This window comes from Lontra canadensis, unplaced genomic scaffold (assembly GCF_010015895.1).
Source record: "Lontra canadensis isolate GAN:19392208 unplaced genomic scaffold, GSC_riverotter_1.0 scaffold69, whole genome shotgun sequence".
NCBI lineage: Eukaryota > Metazoa > Chordata > Mammalia > Carnivora > Mustelidae > Lontra > Lontra canadensis.
Genome location: NW_022631063.1, coordinates 8,151,368 through 8,172,843, shown reverse-complemented (window position 1 = coordinate 8,172,843; position 21,476 = coordinate 8,151,368). Strand labels below are relative to the sequence as shown.

Genomic DNA, 21,476 nt, shown 5'->3' with positions numbered 1-21,476 from the left:
AGTAAGGTAAAATGGCCCACAGTGACCACCAGGCTAAATGCAAACAGGCTCTTTAGGTGATCCACTGTGAAAAACCAAAAGCCTTAGCTGACCAATGGGCTACTTTATAACCAGACACAGGCACCGAAAAAGGAAAATTCCATATGTTCCCATACCTCCTCATTTCCTCCTTTACAGCTCCCCACCACTGCCTCCTGGCTGACAGGTTCTCCTTTGCTGTCGTGCCCACTGCTCCCTTGCAGTGTATTCAATAAGTTTCTGTCTCCTTTATCTGGCCTCTAGTGAATTCCCTCATTGCCCATGCTGCTGGCCTCCACCTGATTGGGTCGCCCTACACTTATTACAAATACAGTATTATTATAGCATGATAATCAGACTTATGTAACATCAAGCTTATAACAGGTATCACTCCCTCTCTTTCCTCTGTTGCATCATTTTATTTTTGTCTTAGGAAACAGACTCCGAATGACAAGAAGACACCCCTTTCATGCCAATACATGCAAGAAACATGTTCAAATGGTTTTAACTGAAGGCTGCTTACAAAAAGTGTACAACCTGTTTCCCACATGCCATGGGCTAGGTGTCTTATTTAAAACTGTCACTATCAAAGGTTAGATGGTTGACAAATACCCAAGTTTAAATCCTAAGGCTCAGAGTCTGACTCATGTATAGACTGCTGTAGTTCTTCAGCTGGGTTACTGCCCTGCTCCCAAACCTGGACTCAATCATGCCGAGATATGAGGAAATCACGCACACTACTAATCTTATTGCCTTCCAGGAGGTACCAATAAGACAGCAGGACAATAATCAGAAACATTTGAACTTCAGAATTATACAGAGAAGATTTACTTACTGAGAGTGAGACCCTTTTCAAAATGCCAAACCCATTCACACTTGGCGCATAATTTTTTAAAAATTGAGCTTTCTTTCACTACCATGATCTAATAACTCCATCGATTTCAATGTTTTAGTGAGTTTAGTGCAGATAAATTAGTAATAAATTAGTGGAAAATGTTGTCAAAGAAATACAATTTTTCTTACTGGCTATTTAGAACTCCCTCCATAAGATGGATAATAATATTTAGTTAACGGGATAAGCAGAGCTTTGAAAAATTCAAGCGAGAAAATTCTAGCTGTAATGTATATTTAAAAGGAGACTAAAATGTAAGCTTTAACATTATTGCTTATACAATTCACATGGTAAAAATTCTCAGGTATTACAGTCAACAAAATAATAATGCCCTAGCCATATTTTAAAATTCATTTTTTGGGGTGCTGGGGGGGCCAGTCAGTTAAGTATCTACTCTTGATTTCACCTTGGGTTATGATCTCAGAGTCAGGAAATTGAGCCCCATGTCCGGTTCTAGGACGGGTATGGAGCCTGTTTTAAGATACTTTCTCTCCCTCTTCCCTCTGCCCTGCCCCCTCCCCCAACATGTATGTTCTCTCAAAAAAAAAAAAAGAAAAAAAAAAGATTAAATAAATAAAACTCATTTTTTTCTCAGTTACCATGTTATGTACCTAAATGGCATTTTCTATCCAGAGTCTTTCTAACTGAAAAACATTACTTCATCCTTTCCTTTGTAAGAGAAACAAGTCTCTTAACCTCTATTTTAGATGCTTTCTTGTATTAAGTGATTTGGACACATTCTGTTAGGAATTACTAAGAAAATAAACACTGAAACTTGCACAAGTTTCTAATTCAACATATTTTCATCATTAAAATCCAAGCATAGGGGCGCCTGGGTGGCTCAGTGGGTTAAAACCTCTGCCTTCGGCTCAGGTCATGATCCCAGAGTCCTGGGATCGAGCCCACATCTGGCTCTCTGCTCTGCGGAAAGCCTGCTTCCTCCTCTGTCTCTGCCTGCCTCTCTGCCTACTTGTGATCCCTGTCTGTCAAATAAATAAATAAAATCTTTAAAAAAAAAATCCAAGCATATTCTAATGTGCTGATATAAAGACCAATATTCCAAGTTGTCCTCACTGATTGTTATAGCCGAATTCTTTTGCAACAAAGGTTTGGGGATTTTTCAGGTGTGTTGTGGGAAAAATATTTGATCAGAGGAGGAGAAAAGACATTAAAGGAAACTACACCCTGCTTTTAGTAGGGCCTCAGACCATCTCTCCAGACCACGCTAATTTATCTAAAATGATCGTGCTTACCAATCAGATGACCCAGTTTAGTTTCCTGACATTCAAAGCATTGGATACAGCTAAATAAACCACAGAGCCACCTGCTTCAGTCTACCTCCCCCCCCTACAAACTTTTCCGAGGCCCACTACTAATCTCTTTCTCCAGTCTTAGAGACTGCATTCATTTTCATAATGAATTTGACTGTATTAAAACACACACACACACACACACACACACACACACACACACACACACAGAAAGAAAGAAATCCCATTTCTTAAAGTCTCCCACTGTTCTAGACAGATGGCTGTGCCCCATCTCCTAAGCTCTAGTTCCATGGTTACAACTATTGGCCAGAAATATTTACAATATGCAACGAAAGTGCAAGATCCAAGATGCTTTTTGAAACAAAACTAATTTCCTCCAAAGAGACTCCTTTCTGAAATAATTTGTCACTCGATTAACATTTATTAAGTGCATCCTATGTGCTAGATACCATGTCCCATGTCAAGCACATCCATGTTTCTCTTTTCATCTACCATCATTCTCTGAGCAACTGAGAATTAACATCACTGAGTTGTGTTTATATGTCAATACAACCAGTCACAGAATAGAATGCACAGCTTCCAATATTCTTAGTCAATCATGAAGAGGTGATAAGAGTATAGAGCAGGTTTTGCTGGATCAAGTGATACGCGAGCAAACTGCCCTCTGAAGAGGTTGTTGGCCCTGACACAACATTATGTATGCTTGTTTCCTTGTATTACTGACAGCCTATGCATCATCTTTTTCTTCTAGTCTAACCTGTTTGAGAGGCAAAAAAAAAATTTCATTTCTCATATTAAATTTTGAGGTCAAAAATTTTGCATATAGTCATGAGTCATTTACATTTTCTCCTTTTATGAATTGCCTTTTAAGTTGTCAATTTCTCTCTAAAGGAGTGTTTGGGGGCAGCTGGCTGGCACAGGTGATTCTTGATCTTAGGGTTGTGAGTTCAAGCCGCATGTTGGGTATAGAGATTACTTAAAAATTACATCTTTAAAAAAAATTTTTTTAAAGATTTTATTTATTTATTTGAGAGAGAGATATAGGGAGACAGAGAGCGAGCACGTGCGTAGAAGCGGGCGCAGAGGGAGAAGGAGGGTCCCCACTGAGCAGGGAGCCTGATGAGGGGCTTGATCCCAAGACCCTGGGATCATGACCTGAGCCAAAGGAAGATGCTTAACCAACTGAGCTAGGCACCCCAAAAATAAAATCTTAAAAGAAAGGAGTATTTTTTTTTTTTTCTGAAGCTCGAGGCAGTGACAGGCAGCAATGGAGTGGAACATTTAAGTCCTACTAGAATGGGGGCTACAGCCATTCCAGTTGGATATTAAAAGAAAGGGAGATGTAGAGGATTAGAATACTCAGGCAAAACCACAGCAGAACCTTAGGCTGTTTTGACAATAAAACCAATTCATGTTTACTATCTTACATGCTTTGTAAATGTAGTTTTTAATCATCATGTATTATTTCACAATAGAATTGTATCAAATTTACTCAATTGTTCTCCTAACTTTTTCTGGACATTTTAAAAGGACAAATTCTGAGTGAATTATTGGCATAAAGTATCTGAACAATTTTTTAAAGGTTCTTAATACATACTGCAAAATGTTTTTGCACAAAAACTGTTTTTTATACTTTCACCAGCATGCTAACAAAATGTGTCTTTTCCATTTCTCTTACTTTTGGACTCTATAAGAAATAGGTTCATTTGATTTGCACAAACTTTCTCCACAAGACACTTGAATATGTGCCTTGGAATTTGATACCATCTCTTGTAAGTGGCCTTTTTCTTACCTGCGGGCCTTGATATTCCATGAAATAGCTGAGGCTAAATCTCATCATTCAGGAGGGAATATCTGATTCATAAGACTTGAGAATTCCCAAGTTCAGAAACGAGCATGAAACAAAGTCCTGGGCATATGTGTAGCATTTAATATATGATTAAATTCTACCTAGGATAGATACTACGAGTTGTCTATTCAACTTCATTCTTTCTTGTTTCTTTTCCAACAGAACCCTTACATCATATGGGGCACAATGTGACCAACTATGTTTTCCAGCTTCTTCTGTAGATAAAGGAGGCCCATGAGATGTAAAGAGGAGTCATTAGGTAGGGCTTCCAGGAAAATCCTTTTTGCTCTCCTGCAAAGAAAGTAGCCATGATGGCTGGATCTCCAGCAGTCTTCTTAGGATCATGAAAGAAAGCTAGGAGAGTTGCACAGGCTTGGCTTTGCCTGACATTCTAGATTTCCTGAACCAATGCCAGAAACTGTACCCTCCTTGGATTTCTAGTGAAATAAAGAAAGTAAACATTTGTCTATCAAAGTCACTGTATTTCACTGTCTGTTTATTAAAGCAGGGAATGATTCCTAACTGATGCACTGTTAAAAAAAAATCTTCCAGATAAGTAGTTTTCATTTCTATGGGAGTTGCTGTGAATTTTATATTAGGAATTGAAGTTATATTGTGTCCTTTTTAAATTTTTTATGTTTTTGAGAGGGAATGCAGAGGAGCAGATGGGAGAGAGAGAGAGAGAGAGAGAGAGAGAGAGAGAGAATCTTAAGTAGGCTCCATGTCCAGCACATGGAGCCTGAGGCAGGGCCAGATCTCACAACCCTGAGATCATGACCCGAGCCCAAATCATGAGTTAATGCTTAACTGACTGAACCATCCAGATACCCTTATATTGGGTCCTTTTAAGTGATGTAGCATTCCTTCCTTACAGATCCATTTTCCATCCATTTCTACCATCTTCTCTGCCCCAGAAGCTGACCTATATGGACTACTCTGGCTTCCCAATGATCTGACCACTAGAGAGTCCTAGCAAGAAATCAGAGGGAAGGAACAGAGTGAGTAAAGAAAGAAAATACTCTCTTATTCCCCAGGTCCCTCTCTGTAGTGTTGTCTTGTGTTAAATGCGTCCTTTGCTGAAAGTCCTCTCTCTTCTCAAGCTCATTTTTTCCCCTTTATTAATGAAGAAGAAAAAGACTATATAGTAACCGGCCTTGGCATTTCTGAGAAGCCACAGCTCCATCCTTTTTAGATGCAAATGCCTCTTCTAGTCTAGTCCTAAGGCCTTAGATTCTGGCATAAAACTTTACTGAATGAAGTCATAGGTTTTAAGGATCATTTGATGAATTACAGAGCCAAAGAACTCAAAGAGAAGTGTAACTGAGAAAGCTATAGCAATCTACAAATATTTGAAGTACTGCCATATATTAAAAGAAGTAGCCTTGCTGTTCAGTTTTTGGGAAGAAAAAAGAAGCCCTTCTATTAAGCTTTCTAATCATGAAATTGATAGTCTTCAAAATTAGCCAATTCCTCTCACTAGAATAGAGATTCTTAACCTGGGATGAAGACACTGATAGGAACATGAAGGTATTCAAGGAGTCCTTGAAATTATATGCAACTTATTTCTAGGTTCAGAGTACATGGATTCCATTGGCTTCTCCAAGAGGCTCATGATGAAAAAGGTCTGCAAAAGAGTGTATGAAATCATCCTGGTTGACCATTTGTCAGAAGTACTGAAGAGAAGATAATCACTCTAAGGTCAATGTCTATAATTTGCTGGTTACAGATAATGTAAACGAAGCCTTTACACAGTGTGTGTTCCATCTTCTAATCTCTCAGCAGCTATTTACAGGCATCCCCTATGCTCATTTGGGTTGATTTGCTCAGAGTGGTAGGTTAAAGGGAGCACCTATTCTAACTCCCTAAGGGGAGAGACCAGGGATGTACTTTTTTCCTGTGAAGAATAGAAATAGAAATTGCAACATGAAGTGTGGGTTCCATTAGTGGACTGATTAAGAGGATGTAGTCTAGAGCAAGGAATGACCAGCCTACCACAGATGAGGAGAGCTCTGGGCTCCAGGCGGCAACCCAAGTTGAAAATCAGAAGGCAGAGTACAAGCGGGATGCTGTGAGCTGAACTGCTCTGAGCATGGGTAAATAGGGCAGTGAAGGACAAATGGAATGGACACTTTGTAATTTGATCCTTGGAGATCTGGAGTGAATCCTTGGATGTTCCATCCCCCACCCATACCCCAAACATTCAGGACCTTGTGTAATGAGTTAGCATATGAACTGTCCTTTGGAGGACAAATCAGTTAAGGACAGAAACAAACCTAGAGCTCTTGGCACTTATCTGATTTCCGCACAAATACAGAGTTTGACATTTAAAGTTGGCGTGTGCCCACTGGGAGAGCTTCGCCATTGTGTTCAGGCATTAAAACTTCTCCTTTGAAATTAGGATAGTATGTAAACTCATCCCTTAAGAGCTTTGTGGATCTCTTGCATTTGTTTCTTGGACCTGTTTGAATTTGTTCTTTTAAATAGGCTGCTTAGAGAAAAATACCTGGCACCGATTTAATGAAAAGGGATATCATTAATTTCTTCCTTTAAAAAGGAAGGGTCCCTTTGGGAACACTGAGTCTTCATGTATATGTCAGACAAAGCCAGCCTAATGTCTAGGTAGACTGGCTGTTGTAATTGCTCACTGCTAAGCAGCTGAACAGATCCTTTTGGATAGTGAAGAAAGGAAATGGAGATCAGAGTTTGTGGGAGGGGTATAGTCCTTATACTATTTAGGTGGATTAATGAAACAGAACTCCTCCCATTACACAAATTGCCAGACCCAGAAAATACCAACAAATTAGTCCCACTGTTCTTAAATGCAGTAAATGTTCATGGTGATAAACTCTTGAGACTTGTGGTGACATCGAGGAAAAACCAAGAGCAGTTTATAAAAATCTTAGCATACTCCACAAATCTTGACAATTTGAAAGGAAAGGAGGAACTGTTAACTTGGAAACTGCTCCTTTCAGAAGTGATTCTCACTTGAGGGGTAAGAAATCACAGCAGCAGCTAAATGTTTATTAAGTGCTTACCTTGTGCCAGGCTCTATTCTCATGCATTGAACTGATAATCTGGAGTCTTATTTTTGTTGTTGTTGTTATTTTAGATTTTTATTTATTTGAAAAAGAGAGAGAGCACAAATGGGGGGAGCAGCAGTCAGAGGGAGAGGGAGAAGCAGGCCCCTTGCTGAGCAAGGAGCCTGACATGAGGCTCCATCCTAGGACTCTGGGATCATAACCTGAGCCAAAGGCAGACGCTTAACCCACTGAGCCATCCAGGCTCCCCTGGAGTCTTATTTTTGAAGGACAAGTCCTTACCTGGAGTTCCCTCAAAGCTGCCAGAGCATCACACACATATAAACACACACACGCACACGTACACACATTCTTAGGAATGTGGAACAGAGACCAAGGAAGTTCAGGCTAATCAAAGGGTTAAATACCAGTGAAGTCCTGGAAAGGCAGGCAAAATATGGGACTGGAAAGTTTTGGGGCTGGCGGTGGGCACTGCTCAGAAAAGTCTGGTTTAGGAAAGAATGCAGACTTGAAGCAGGGGAAGAGAAAGTCACTGTGAATTGTTCTTGCTTGGAAGTAAATTGTGGACTCATTTACTGTCAGTTGTTTACCTTGAATTGCTCCTTCCTGTCATTACCCCAACTTCATCTTTATAGTTCAAAAAGAAATATATTCCTTTAAAAAAAATAACAAGTAATTTTAATGCAAATCTGACAGCAGTCTAAGCTAAACAGAACACCTATACCTAATGTCAGTAATCCGTGAGGCATAGTTTTATGTCTCTTATTTTGCCTGCTTGCCTCTGAACCTAACCAGGGTGGAGCCCATCAAATCGTAAACTCTGACCAACACCCAGTCAAATAGCTTGGGCATAACGTAACAGATTCCACAGTCTACTGCTACCTACAGAGCTAATTGATCAACCCTTTGGGCTTTCTGTTTTCCCCTTCCTTTGTAGAACAAAGAGGAAAATACACGTAAGAAGCTAAAGTGGCTGTCCAAAGAACCATCAAGAGCAGTCTGGGCCATGAGAGTGGTCTAGAGGCACCATTTCCTTGATTTCTCCCTAGAACCCAGCTCTGTGTTGACCTCCTGGGACTCCGTTTCCTCATCTGTAGAATAAGAGGGTTGAGAAGAATTATCTCAAAGCCTTCTATAATTCCAGATCCAGATAAGTGAGGCCATATAAACTTGGTAGAGAACTTACCCAAAGGAAAATGAGCTATTCCCATGAATAAGAAACAGAACCCCACGCAGGAGCAAACTTCTGTTGAATGCTTACTATAAGCCAAGTAATGTGGGAAGTACTTTACATGCATATCTCAGGTTATAGTTATTTTTATTATTCCCATTTTACAGATGAGAAGAAAGAGGCACAGAGAGGTTAAGTAACTTGCCCAAAGTCACAAAGCTGTAAGAGTGGCAGGGCTGAGATGTCCATTTAAGTCTCCCTGCTGTGCCATACTACTGAGGGTGTGGGACCATCATCCGTGGGCATTTTTTTTTTTTTTTTTTTTTTTTGTAAGAGGTCTAAACTAGGAGCAACTCAGATGGCCAGTGACAGAAAACTGGATTCATAAAGTAAGATACTCTGTAGCAATGAAAATAAACAAGTTAATCTTAAAAAATGTAATGTTAAGGGGTGCCCTGGGTGGCTCAGTGGGTTAAGTCTCTGCCTTTGGCTCAGGTCAGGGTCTCAGGGTCCTGAGATTGAGGCCTGCATTGGGCTCTCTGCTCAGCAGGGAGTCTGCTTCCCCCCTCTCTCTCTGCCTGTCTCTCTGCCTACTTGTGATATCTCTCTCTCTCTCTCTGTGTCAACTAAATAAATAAAACATTTTAAAAAATGTAATCTTAAGGGGAAAAAAGAAGAAAAAGCTAGAAACCAAAGAATATATGCTGTGTGATTCTAGTTATGCAGTTTAAAAACAGGCAAAATGGAACTATGATATTTAGGATGCGTACTTAGGAAGAAAAAGAGAGTCAAATCAGGAAAGGGTGTGCAGGACATTTCTGAGGTGTGGTAAGTTCTTTTGCAATCTCAGTTGTAGTTATGTGTGCACTTCCTTTATAATATTTCCTTACACTGCCCATCTCTGTTTTAAATTTTTTTTTCTTTAGGCATGTTACATTTCAGAATTTAAAAAAAATATATAAAAAACAAGAACAACGAAAATCTCCTCTCTCTCCCATGTGAGCTTTTCCAGGTGTGGAAAGGGAACAGTTAGAGGACTGGAGACACCTTTCTCCCCTCTTTGCCTGGCAGATTCTTAATCCCCAAACTTTCAGTTCTCAGCTTTGGTTTAAGCCTACCTGGCCCTTCTCCACTCTCTGAGACCTGGTACCCTTGTTGGAGCTCAGATCAGTGCTCACTCTTATTGACACCTCAGTCAAAGGAGACTTGATTTTGGAGTTACTTGTCTATTTCCCTCTTGGAATGTAAACTTCACAAAGACAATCCTAGATCTTGCTGCCTTGTACACCACCAGCATCCAATATAGTGTCTGCCACTTAGTAGGTGCTCAACGAATATCTGCTGAATATCTAAATGAATGAGTAATAAGGATTCATTTCACTCTTCCAGCCTGCTCTGATTTAAGCCAATAATTTTTCCTCTGCTAATTATAGTTTTTACCAGAAGCTAACAACTGGAGTTTTCTTGGACATTTTAGGAATTCTAGTGAGTTAATCAGTACAAGTAGCAAGGAAACAGGAAACTCAAAGAAAAACGAAAACTGGAAAAAAATCTTAGCATGGTTCTGCATATAGTCATACTTTTTTTCTTATTAACTTTTGGACTGTGTCTGTCTTGCCTCCCTATAGCACTTAAAATTGATCATATTTAATTTGGGAAACACATTTGTGTCAGGTTCTCATATGTTTAACATCTAAATGTCAGATTATCTCGTTCCTTTCAGACTACTAACTTTCTTGGGTGGGGAATGGTTGCTAAGCCAAGAAGGGAGTCAGGTTGATTTGAAAACATTTTTTTTTCCTGGTTATATACATATAAAAAAATTACTTCCTGCTCTACTAAAGACACTACTTAAAAAATGAAAAGACAAGCCACAGACTGAGAGAAACATTGTAAAACATATCTGGCCAAGGACTGGTATCCAAAATATACAGAGAACTCTTAAAACTTAACAATAAGAAAACAAACAACAATTTAAAAATGGGGAAAAGATATAAACACATACTTCACCAAAGAAGACAAACAAGTGGCAAATAAGCATATGAAAAGTTGCTTCAAGTCATATGTCATCAGGGAAACAGAAATTAAAACAACAACAAGATATTACTACACACCTACTAAAATGGCCTAAATCCAAAACACTGACAACACCAAATGCTGGTGAGGATTTGGAGCAATAGGAACTCTTATTTGCTGCTGGTGGGAATGCAAAATAGTACAGCTATTTTGGAAGACAGTTTGGCAGCTTCTTACAAAGCTAAACATACCCTTACCATATAATCTAGCAATCATACTCTTTGGTATTTGCCCCAAAGAGTTGAAAACGTATATTCACACAAAAACCTGAACAAAAATGTTTACAGCAGCTTTATTCATAATTGCCATAACTTGGAAGCAACCAAATGTCTTTAAGGGGTGAATGGATAAACAATCCATACAATGGATAAACAGCCACACAACGGAGTACATTCAGCAATAAAAAGAAATGGACTATCAAGCCGTGCAAAGACACAGAAGAGCTCAAATGCGTATTGGTAACTGAAAGAAGGCAATTTGAAGAAGCTATGTATATAATTCCACGTATATTTCCATTCTGGAAAAGGTGAAATTTGTAAACAGTAAAAGAACAAAATCAAACAAGCAAAAAACAACAACCCCCACCCTTACTCCTGAAATAGATGTTGCCCTGAGCTTAGGGGGAGGGACGGAGGGATAAAGAGGTGGAGCCATAAGGGATTTTTAGGCAAGTGAAACTACTCTGTATGATCCTGCAGTGGTGGATACATGTCAAAACCCAGAGTGTACAACACAAAGAGTAAGCCCTACTGTGAATTCTTGACTTTAGTAAATAACATATCAATATTGGCTCATCATTATAACAACTGAGCCACAATAATGCCAGATGTTAACAACAGGGAAAACTTGGGGGGGGGGAAGACATAAGGGTTTATATGAGAATTCTGCACTTTGTTCAATTTTCTGAAAATCCCAAACTACTAGGAAAAAAAAGTCATTAATTAAAAATAATGTATTACTCCTAATCTTGGAAAACAAGCAAAAGTAAAAAGAAAAACCTCTCCACTCCTCATTCCTACCACTATACAACTGTATGTTTAATTTTAAAGTTGAAAAGAATCCTTTAAAATAAAACAAACTAGGCAGCCAAGGTCAACAGGGTAGTCTAGAGAGTATGTGCTGTTTCAAATATATCAAGTAAGAAAAGAATTTACAAATAAAATTCCTATCAGCACGTTTTATGGCCATGCCATCAGCCTCCCATTCTGGAAGCTAAGTACCCTAACTCACCTCATTCACCCCGCCTCGCATTGTCTGGCAGCTGCGCTCCTGATGTCCTGGGTCAATGCCAGAACTTCACTTGGCATCCGCAGAAAGTGCATCCTGACCTGACACGCTCAGGAAAGCACCGGAAAAGTTCCTGCTGAACTTGCCTCAGATACGTTTGCAGTCACAATCTAGGCAGAAATAATGACCCCAAACTATGCAACTTCATAACATGCTTTAATGAGTTGCAGAAATGAGAACAGACTGTCACAAGGCCTTCCCTGAGCCATGCGGCCTTGGGATGGTGGCTGACCAGTGACCTCCTGGACTGTGGCCACCTCCCCTCCAGCTTCAACTCCTCAGGCAAGGTCAGGATCTTGCCACCTCAGCTGGCGGTGATGCTGACCTCTGTGGACTGCGTCCCTTCTCCTTATCATCCAGATCCCCAAATTTCAGGGGGAAAATTGTGTGCCAAAATGAATGTTCTCTTCTTTGTAGTCAACCTACAAATTCCTCCTAAAAGTCATAGTTTTGGACAGAAGCCTCATTTGGGGTAAATGGCCAGCCAGCACTCTGTTCACATTCTCCAAAATTACAAAATAAAGCTAAACAAAAGCAAAACAACCCCAAATCCAGATCTGGGAAGAAAAAAAAAAAAGTCTTTTAAGCAAAAGAAGAAAGGTATATGATTAATATAAATCAGGCTAAATGAGAAATGAAGTTTGGGATTAGGAGAGCTATAATCTCCTCTCTTCTTTCTCCTTCTATCCTTTACCCTCATGCCCACAAGCCTCAAACTATGCAATCCTTATGCTGGCCTTGCCTCAATTCTTTTGCAAAAAACCAGAACACAAACATTCTGGTGATGACATCCATATAAGAGATCTGTGCAAATATTCAGATCTGGTGGGGTTTAGAGCAATTTTGCCTTACGGGAGGCTGGCAAAGCCGGGCAGAGTTTACAAAACAGAAATATCCTTTAAAAGCAATAATTCCTAATAATTTTAGAAATTGAGACACTTTATAAAAATCTGGAACACTCCCCTCCTCCTCCTCTACAGCAAAGTTATAAGTAAATGTAACTTTGTTCTTGACAACTTCCTGAGAATTTAATGAGACCACTTGAGATAAATAAGGACACTTGTGTATTCCCAAACCTGCTTTGGAAAATAACAGCTGCAAAGACCAATATATTAGAAATACATTACACTCTCTAAATATCTTATTTCACTTCTGGGCCTGTGGCTGATATACAGTGAGTGCTCAATAAGTGTTTGTTGAATGAATAGAAAATCATACACATACGGTTCACTTTTTCTCATTCAATGTGGTATCGCAGAGATAGGGGTTATCTAGAGCAGTGGTTCTCAAACGGTAGTCCCCAGGCCAGCGCTATGATGTCTCCTAGGAATCTGATAAAAACACAAATCCCTCTTCCATCCCGACCCAGGGATTATAGAGTGGGCCCAGTGATTTTGATGCACATTGAAGTTTAAGCACCACTCATCAAAAAAGATCCTTTAACAAGGAGGGTTTTTTTTTTCCACTTCCCATGCTAACAGAGTAAGAATTCTATGCCTCAAATTCCTTTACTATCTCACTGAGAAAAGTCCTGAGACAGGATTTACCAGTTTCACTGATGAGGGTTTACGGTGAATTCTGTGGCATCTGGGCAAGAAGAAAAGGTGTCTCAGCTCAATGGAAGCCAAAGGAGGAGACATTCAGAGTACTGAAGACTACCCATACGTGAGGGCGTAAGAGAGGCCTTGAAGTCTCATGTGTGACATTGCATAATGGCATTGGATGCAGGCCACAGAGGCCTAGCAGCCTTCCCTCCACATAGGGTTTGGTTTCCATGTGCTTTCCCAATAGGGATTATATTGCCTTTGAGACTCCACTGCAGAAACATGCTCTTTTGGTCAAATGGGTGACATCTGAGCCCTTCATGGTCACAGTGCTTGCTGTTTGGTAAGCTGCTTGTAACCCCTTCCAAACACAGGCAGGCAGTTCGAGGCAATTCTGTCCCACGGATCTAAGGCTTTGTCTTGCCTGGAGGAGTGATCTAATTAAAAAAAAAAAAAAAAAAAAGTTCCTCCCCAAATCAAGTTCAACTTCTAGTATTGTGATAGGCTGACCAACTCGTCTCTATTTGCCTGGAGCTGTCCTGGTGTTCGCAGTGAAAATCTCACATCGAGGAAAACCTTCCAGTTCTAACGCAGAACTACCTCACTTAGGTGAGGTATCACAGGAAAGGGTAGGTGGTCCCATTTCACAGTGATCTCTAGGACGCTCTCTGCATTATGGCCCTGTGTGATAACTGTTGTTAATGATCATGTTCTAAGACACTACAGAATTGTATTCATTACACTTAGAATGAAAGGGAGTGATAGGTTTTAGAAAGTTGCAGCTGTCTGGAAAATGAAACTTAACCAGAATAACTCATTCACCGATGACGTCTGTAGTCTATCCTTAACCAAGGGGCTAGAGTAATCATTTTAATACACAACTCAGGTCAAGTCACTCCTGGGCTGAAAATGCTCAGCACTCTGCATTTCACTGGGTGTATACCCTCACTGTTGTGGGCCTCAGCACAACAACACCGGCAACCGCCTGGAAGCTTATAAGTATTGCAGAATCTTTGGAGCCACCCAGACCTACTGAATCAGAATCTTCATTTGGACTAGATCCCTGGGGTGCTTGTTAAGTCATTAAGAAGTACTGACTTGGGGCACCAGACTGCCTCGGTTGGTAGAGCATGCGACTCTTTTTATTTTTTATTTTATTTTTCATTCTTTGAAGCACGCCCCATGCCTAGCACAGAGCCCAACACGGGGCTTGAACTCAAGACCCTGAGATCAAGACCTGAGCTGAGATCAAGAGTCAGATACTCAATGACTGAGTCATCCAGGTGCCCCGAGCATGGAATTCTTGATCTCGGGGTTGTGAGTTTAAGCCCCATATTGGGGGTAGAGATTATTTAATAAATAAAAGTTAAAAGAAGTAGAAGTAGAAGAAGAAGGAGGAGGAGGAGGAGGAATGGGGGAAGAGAAGGGGGGGAAGGGAGGAGGAGAGGAGGAGAGTGAGGAGGAGAAGAGGAGGGGAAGGAGGAGCAAGAAGAAGGAAGAAGTGCTGATGTGGCTCCTCACCTTCTACCATTCCTCTGGCTCTCCCAGCTCCCACCACAGGGCTTCTTTCCACCCCTCCCCTATTTCATGCAGGCTCTTCCCTCAGGGCCTTTGCCATGGTATTCCCTTTGCCTGGAATGCTCTTCTCCCAAATACTGCATGGCTAATTTGCTCACCACTTTCAAGCCTTCTCAGTGAAACCAGCCCTATCTACCCCATTTAAAAGTGCAATCATCCCCAACCCCCTCTTCCATACTTTGGCTACTCCGAAAGTTTCCCTCGCAGTATTTTCTCCCTCATAACACTTGAACCCTTCTAACATCCCATACCACTGACTTTTGTACTATGCTTACTATTTATTGTCATCTCCCTCTGCTGGAACGTAGCACTGTGAGGACAGGAATTTTTTACTGTCGTTCCCTGATTTATCACACATGCCTAGAACAGTGTTCGTGCTGTATGTGGTGTGTGGGCTGACTCCTGCTACTTGTCCCAACAAGATTAGTAAAGAAATTTAGAATAATTTAGAGCAAGAAATTTAGAAAAGTTTAGATCATTTTGCTATCGATACAACATCTAAGTATGCAATTACGTAACTAGTAGGTAACCTTTGAAAAACACGGGTTTGAATTGCGTGGGTTCACTTATACATGATTTTTCCCCAAAAGATAATTGGAAATTGTTTTTAGATTTGCAACAGTTTGGAAAAGCTCTTAGATGAACTGTACAGTTTAGAAATACTGAAAAAAAACTAAGAAAAAGGTATTACTATAAGAGTACAGTATATAATACATATAACACACATTATAGTGCTAATCAACTACTTATGTTATCAGTAAGGTCAACAGAATGTTATGAGTAGTTAAATTTTTGATGCACCAAAAGTTAGACATGGATTTTTGACTGTGTAGTGGTCAGCACTCCTAACCCCTGTGTTGTTGAAGGGTCAACTATAATTCTTTTCTATTGTATTCACAAAGTATCTTTGCAAATTGGAAATTAAAACAACCAACCCAAAACTGGTCTTTTAAAACTAAGAAGTTTTCTTTTAAAAATAAGAAGTCCGAGAACAGGACAGTTCCTGGCACTTAGTAAGTATTAATAATTGCTGAGTAAATAGATGAATAATAAATATAAGGAAAATGTCTAAAGAATACATTTTTAAACAGTAAAATCAGACCAAGTCTGTCTATATGCCCATCAGGTCTAATTAAATAATTTCACTGCTTGAATTAGTTACAAAGTGATTCTTACTATGTACTTCCTGGGTATACTGTGCTTTCCTTTTCTATGTGAAGATGAGTCAGGCTCAGATGGACAAATTAAGGACTACTTCTGAGACTCTCTGCCTAAGGGGATGAAGACAGCCTTTGTACAAGCCCCACATCTGTATACTTCTTTGCATGCCTGCCCTGAACAGAGCTGGCCTGACAGGAGCTTTAGATTTATTCCCCACTTCCCTCCATCCCCCACCCCACCAGACCACTCCATACAACAGTGAAGTTATTAGCAGTCATTGAAAGTTACAAGGCTAACTTGTTGGATGTTAGTGGGTTTTGTTTTTTTTTTTTAATACTGAAAGATCACAATATTCTCGTTCAGTCTTTCATAGAAATATAGGTTGAAATAATGGGTAATTCAAGGCAAAAAATTAAACCCAAAAGTATAACTTACTGAAATGTTTCTTACAGAATATACTCTTGTTTCTGCAGCTGATAACCTTGAAAACATATAATTGGAGAGCTTTTGCTCTTTGATCCATCTTTGCTACTTTCTACATAATGCGTTTTCCTGCCTAAACCTTTTTCTTTCCCCCACTCAAAACAACAGCAACAAAATAAAACTGGTTGGATCATTTTAACCTGCTCTAGTGGTATGCTATCCTATTTGGGGGTGACTAAGAGACATTTATTTTATTTCAGGATTATTAGAAACACATTTTAAAACTTTTCTCTGCCTCATTCAAGAGCTTCATTACATTCTTGCTTCCATTTTATTTCATCATGGCTTTGGATGCTCAAGAATTCAGTTAGAAGATATAGGCTAGGCTGTGAGGAGAGAATACAGAAATGAAAAGATACAATCCTAGAGAGTTTAAAATCTAGTAGATGAATGAAAATATAATGTAAGGCAGGATGTGGTAAGTACTAAAAGAAGAGTCAAGGGGCACAGAAGAGGGAACCATGGGGAATCAAGAATGGAGAGGACCAGGGAGCATGAGTGGATCAGTCAGTTAAGCATCCAAATCCAACTCTTGATTTTGGCTCAGGTCATGATCTCAGGGTTGTGAGATGGAGCTCTGCATCAGGCTGTGTGCTGGGCATGGAGCATGCTTAAGATTCTCTCTCTCCCTCTTCCTCTGTCTCTCTCCCCCTACCCCCAGGCCCTCATCCCCTCAACTCACGTTCTTTAAAAAAAAAAAAAAAAAGAATGGAAAGGACTGAAAGTGAACAGTAAGAAGGATAGATGGGGCAGAGGGCACTGTGTGAGCAATGTCACAGAGGAGAGGAAGAACATACTAGGTATTCTTGGAGAACAGAGAACAGTTTGGATATTCTGAAGCAAAAATTAAGGAAGAGAGATCAGTGGAAGATACAGCTAGAAAGGAAGATTAAGACCATAAAAGAGATAGCCTTGAATGTCACACCAAGAAATTTAGAGCTGATGCTGAAGCAGTGGGGAGCCATGGAGGAATATGGAGGAAGGGAATGTTAGTATCAGAGTATGCTTTAGAAAATCTCCTCAGGGGGCGCCTGGGTGGCTCAGTGGATTAAGCCTCTGCCTTCGACTCAGGTCATGGTCTCAGGGTCCTGGGATCGAGCCCTGCATTTGGCTCTCTGTGCAGTGGGGAGCCTGCTTCCTCCTCTCTCTCTACCTGCCTCTCTGCCTACGTGTGATCTCTGTCTGTCAAATAAATAAAAGAAAAAAAAATCTCCTCAGATATCTGTGCAGAAGATAAGTTGAAGGAGGAAAAGAATGGAAGCAGGAAGACTACTTTGGATGCTATTTACAAGAGTGTAAGGAGAAGTAATGGTGATAGTGGCAAACCCAAGAGAAAACCATCCAGATTGGAGGGAAAAAACAAGTGTGACAGGAAAGTGCATCTGAGCCACTTATAGCAAGTCAGATGTGTAGCTTATTGGTGAGCTTGACTTTGGAAATACTTTCCTAAAGACCAAGAAAGATGATTATAATCCAACAAATCTCTTTAATAGTTAATTCAAAATACAATATATTTTTAATCCCTATAAACTCCTACCAAAATTTAGTGCCTTACAATAAGAACTTTATTTCTCTGTTTTTCATACTTATAGATTAAATTTGCATTTATATAATATCAATAGCAATGAGTACAACAGCAACAGCTGAAATAATGTACCCTTGTCATGAACCAGACACCATGCTGTGCTCTTTGCTTGTACTACCAGCTCATTGGATCCTGAGGATAACCCCTCAGCTATGAATTACCATTTCCTCATTTGACATGTGTAAGTACTGAGATAGGGAGTTGTTTCATAACTCAGTTAACACTACACAGGACAACAGAGATGTGAATCCAGGCAGGTCTCATTCTAGAATCTGTGCCTTTGGCTACTCAATCATACTTAAATTTTTTCTTTTTACATATATTTTAAAGTAGAATGTCAAAAGTGAACAAAGATCAGATGGGAAAAATTGAAAACAAACAGCAAGATGGTAGATTTAAGCCAAAATGCATCAATAATCACATTAAATATAAATGGTCTAAACAACACAATTAAAAGGTAGAGATTGTCTGTTTGGATAGAGACAAATGCCAACCAAATTCTTGCATAATGGATTCTGCTCTACCACCTTGTCTTTTCCCTAAATTTCCCTCTTTTTTTTGCACCACTCCTATCCCTACCTCATTGTGGCCCTATTCCTGAACACTATCTGGCTGTGTGGGAACACTGAACACCATGGGGAAAATATTCCCTTTGACAGATTTATCATTTTCTGCATACCCATTTAAAAGGCTCTGCTATAGTACACTCATCCTCTCTTGTCTCTCTCCAACAGCCTAAGTTCCATATAGACTGAAGGTCCTAACACACTTATTGTACATTCTTCACTTCATATTGTACTACTTTGTTACTGAAAAACAGGCTAAGAAGAAATTTGGAGACCTGAGAATTTATTGCATATTCTAGAAAAATGTCAAATGAAGTCAATACTGAGTGTAATGCCAGTATTTTAAGCTGAAAAAGTTTCTTTCTTTGGAAGGTCCACACTGCTCTTAGTATCTTCTGGTTCTTAAGTATTTCTTACAATCATGCTTCTATTTTATCTTCCAGAAGTACACATAAACCACACATTATAGTCACACATAAGCCCCAAACTAACTTTCACCATATTCTGTAGCAAAAAATTTAGAAAGGGGGCCATAAATTGCTATTTCCCAAAGGAGTGTGGCAAGATGTGTGTACTCTTGTGGAAAGAATTGCCAAATGTATTGCCAAAAGAGTAGAACTACTCTCTAAATCCATATTCTTTACAAGTCCTAGATTTTGACCCAAAATGATCTGTTCCACTGGAAGCTGACCAGTTGTCTGTCTTTCCTTTGACAAAATGAAATTGTGAGGTAGTTTCCTAATTTGAGGTTCTTAACAGGTTAAGGGAAATAATGGTCTTTGATACTCACTTTCTTCCCTCAGAGAAGTAAACTTGTATGGCATGAGGAGGCAGTAAATGGGTACCTTTATTTTTATTTTTTAAAATATTTTATTTATTTATTTGACAGAGAGAGGGAGAGCACAAGCAGATGGGGTGGAAGGCAGAGGGAGAAGAAGATTCCCTGCTCGCTCAGCAGGGAGCCTGATGCAGGGCTTGATTCCAGAACTCTGGGTTCATGACCTAGGCTGAAGGCAATCTCCCAACTGAGCCATCCAGGCTCTCTATGGCTATTTTTTTTTTAATAGATTTTATTTATTTGACAGAGAGAGAGAAATCACAAGTAGGCAGAGAGGCAGGCAGGGGTGGGGGGGGAAGCAGGCTCCCCACTGAGCAGAAAGCCTGATGCGGGGCTCAACTCCAGGTCATGAGATCATGAGATCATGACCTGAGCTGAAGGCAGAGGCCCAATCCACTGAGCCACCCAGGCACCCCATGGCTACTTTTAATACATGTTTTGCTTCCAGCCTTAATGGCTGCACAAACCTGAATTTTTTGCGAACATTAAGTCATATTACTGAGTCCTACTTTTTAGATAGTCCTGCCTAACCAACTCATCAAAAAGTACACAAGCATGCAAAAGGTAGAAGCAGGGGGTGCCTGGGTGGCTCAGTGGGTTAAGCCTCTGCCTTCGGCTCAGGTCATGATCTCAGGGTCCTGGGATCGAGCCCCATTTGGGGCTCTCTGCTCAGTGGGGAGCCTGCTTCCTCCTCTCTCTCTGCCTGCCTCTCTGCCTACTTGTGGTCTCTGTCTGTCAAATGAATAAATAAAATCTTAAAAAAAAAAAAAGGTAGAAGCAGCATGCAATTCAAAATGTTCTTACCAAGTTTTGTAGGGGTTCCTTTTGAGGGACTTGGTCCTGGGCAACCTGGGGCAGCATGGCATGTCCGAGAAGATAGCAGATCAGTCCCAGAAATGGAGTGCTTCGCAAAGACCCAATAAGAGAAACATTACTTTTATCTTTGGAAGAAGCAGCGTCAAGGACATAGCTTCCATTTAACTAAGGGACCTTTAACCCTGATGATATGGGGAAGAAGCTAAGTATATTTGGGTCATGTAAGTTGCCCCTGTCTTGCATGAGAATTGAGTGGAGGTCCTCTCCTTGGGGCAATTAGTAGCAGAGTCTCAGCACCTTTTGCTTAATTCATTTATTTCTTCCTCTGAACAAGTCAACTTAGCCCTCTCTTAAATTAATTATAGTTCAGAATATAAAAAACAACTATGTGCTGATTTTCTCCTATACTTAATTTTTATCCCTAAGAAAGAAAAAAGAAAACCTATAGGAAGGTATTAATCTACTTAACATTTCTAAGTACATCATCCAAAGGATTTTGTTTTTTTAATCTTACATATGCTCAGCAGAGTTACTGGCAAAAACTGTACATTTTCTTCATTTCATCCTTTCAACATCAAATAGTAGGCAGCAAAAATTGGATCAGACTTCAAAGCCTGCTGTGGGCTCCAAGTCACAGAGAGACGCCTCCATTTCACATATTGAATTCGAGCAGGATATCAAAGTGCTACCAAAGAACCTCGGGTCCTTACTCAAAAAGAGGCTCTAACATCTGTAGAGAGTGGAGTGCACAGACAAATCACCTCGGGGAGCAGCTAGCATTTATTCTCAGCAGCAAATTTCCAGGCTTTTGATTCTCTCTTCACTGTACCTCCCTGTCTCTCTGCTGAACCAAAGTTCTTTAGCAAGCTGGGCTTTTGTCTCAAAGACTTCAAAATATCACTAACAGTTTCATGTTTGGATGACCTGACCAAGCAGCCATAGACAGGCTTCACAACCATCGACTTGGACAAGTCTGAAATAAAGATACATAGTCACATTGGAATCAAGGTGTCCAGCTACCTTATTTGAATGTCCTGTGGAGACATCACACCCTTTTGGAGAACACTGGGTTTGTGGATGCCTAAAAAGAAAAATAATCATTTTTAAAAGGCCTGAAATCATGTTTAAGAACTTAAAGAGGATTGCTTTCCTCCAAAGAGGTATCAGAACATACTATGTTCCCATTGTTTTCCATTCTGGTCCTCAATTAAAAGGACATGGTCAACTGAAGAAAATGCATCCTACTAAGTGTTACTGCTATAGTCTTAGTCAGCCTGAGGTTCTAAGAATGTAGTAGCCGCCC

The 21,476-nt window shown here is 40.0% G+C and overlaps 1 protein-coding gene across 1 annotated transcript in view; it reads right to left on the bottom strand.

The window, feature by feature from the left end:
• Positions 1–21,476, bottom strand: part of MYO3B (myosin IIIB) — a 224,515-nt gene that overhangs the window by 71,645 nt on the left and 131,394 nt on the right. Inside the window, exons 20-21 of the mRNA XM_032880284.1 lie at positions 21,194–21,254; positions 20,162–20,261 (exon numbers count right to left, since the gene is read on the bottom strand). Of these exons, the coding sequence (XP_032736175.1) occupies positions 20,162–20,261; positions 21,194–21,254 (161 nt within the window). The remainder of the gene's footprint in view (positions 1–20,161; positions 20,262–21,193; positions 21,255–21,476) is intronic.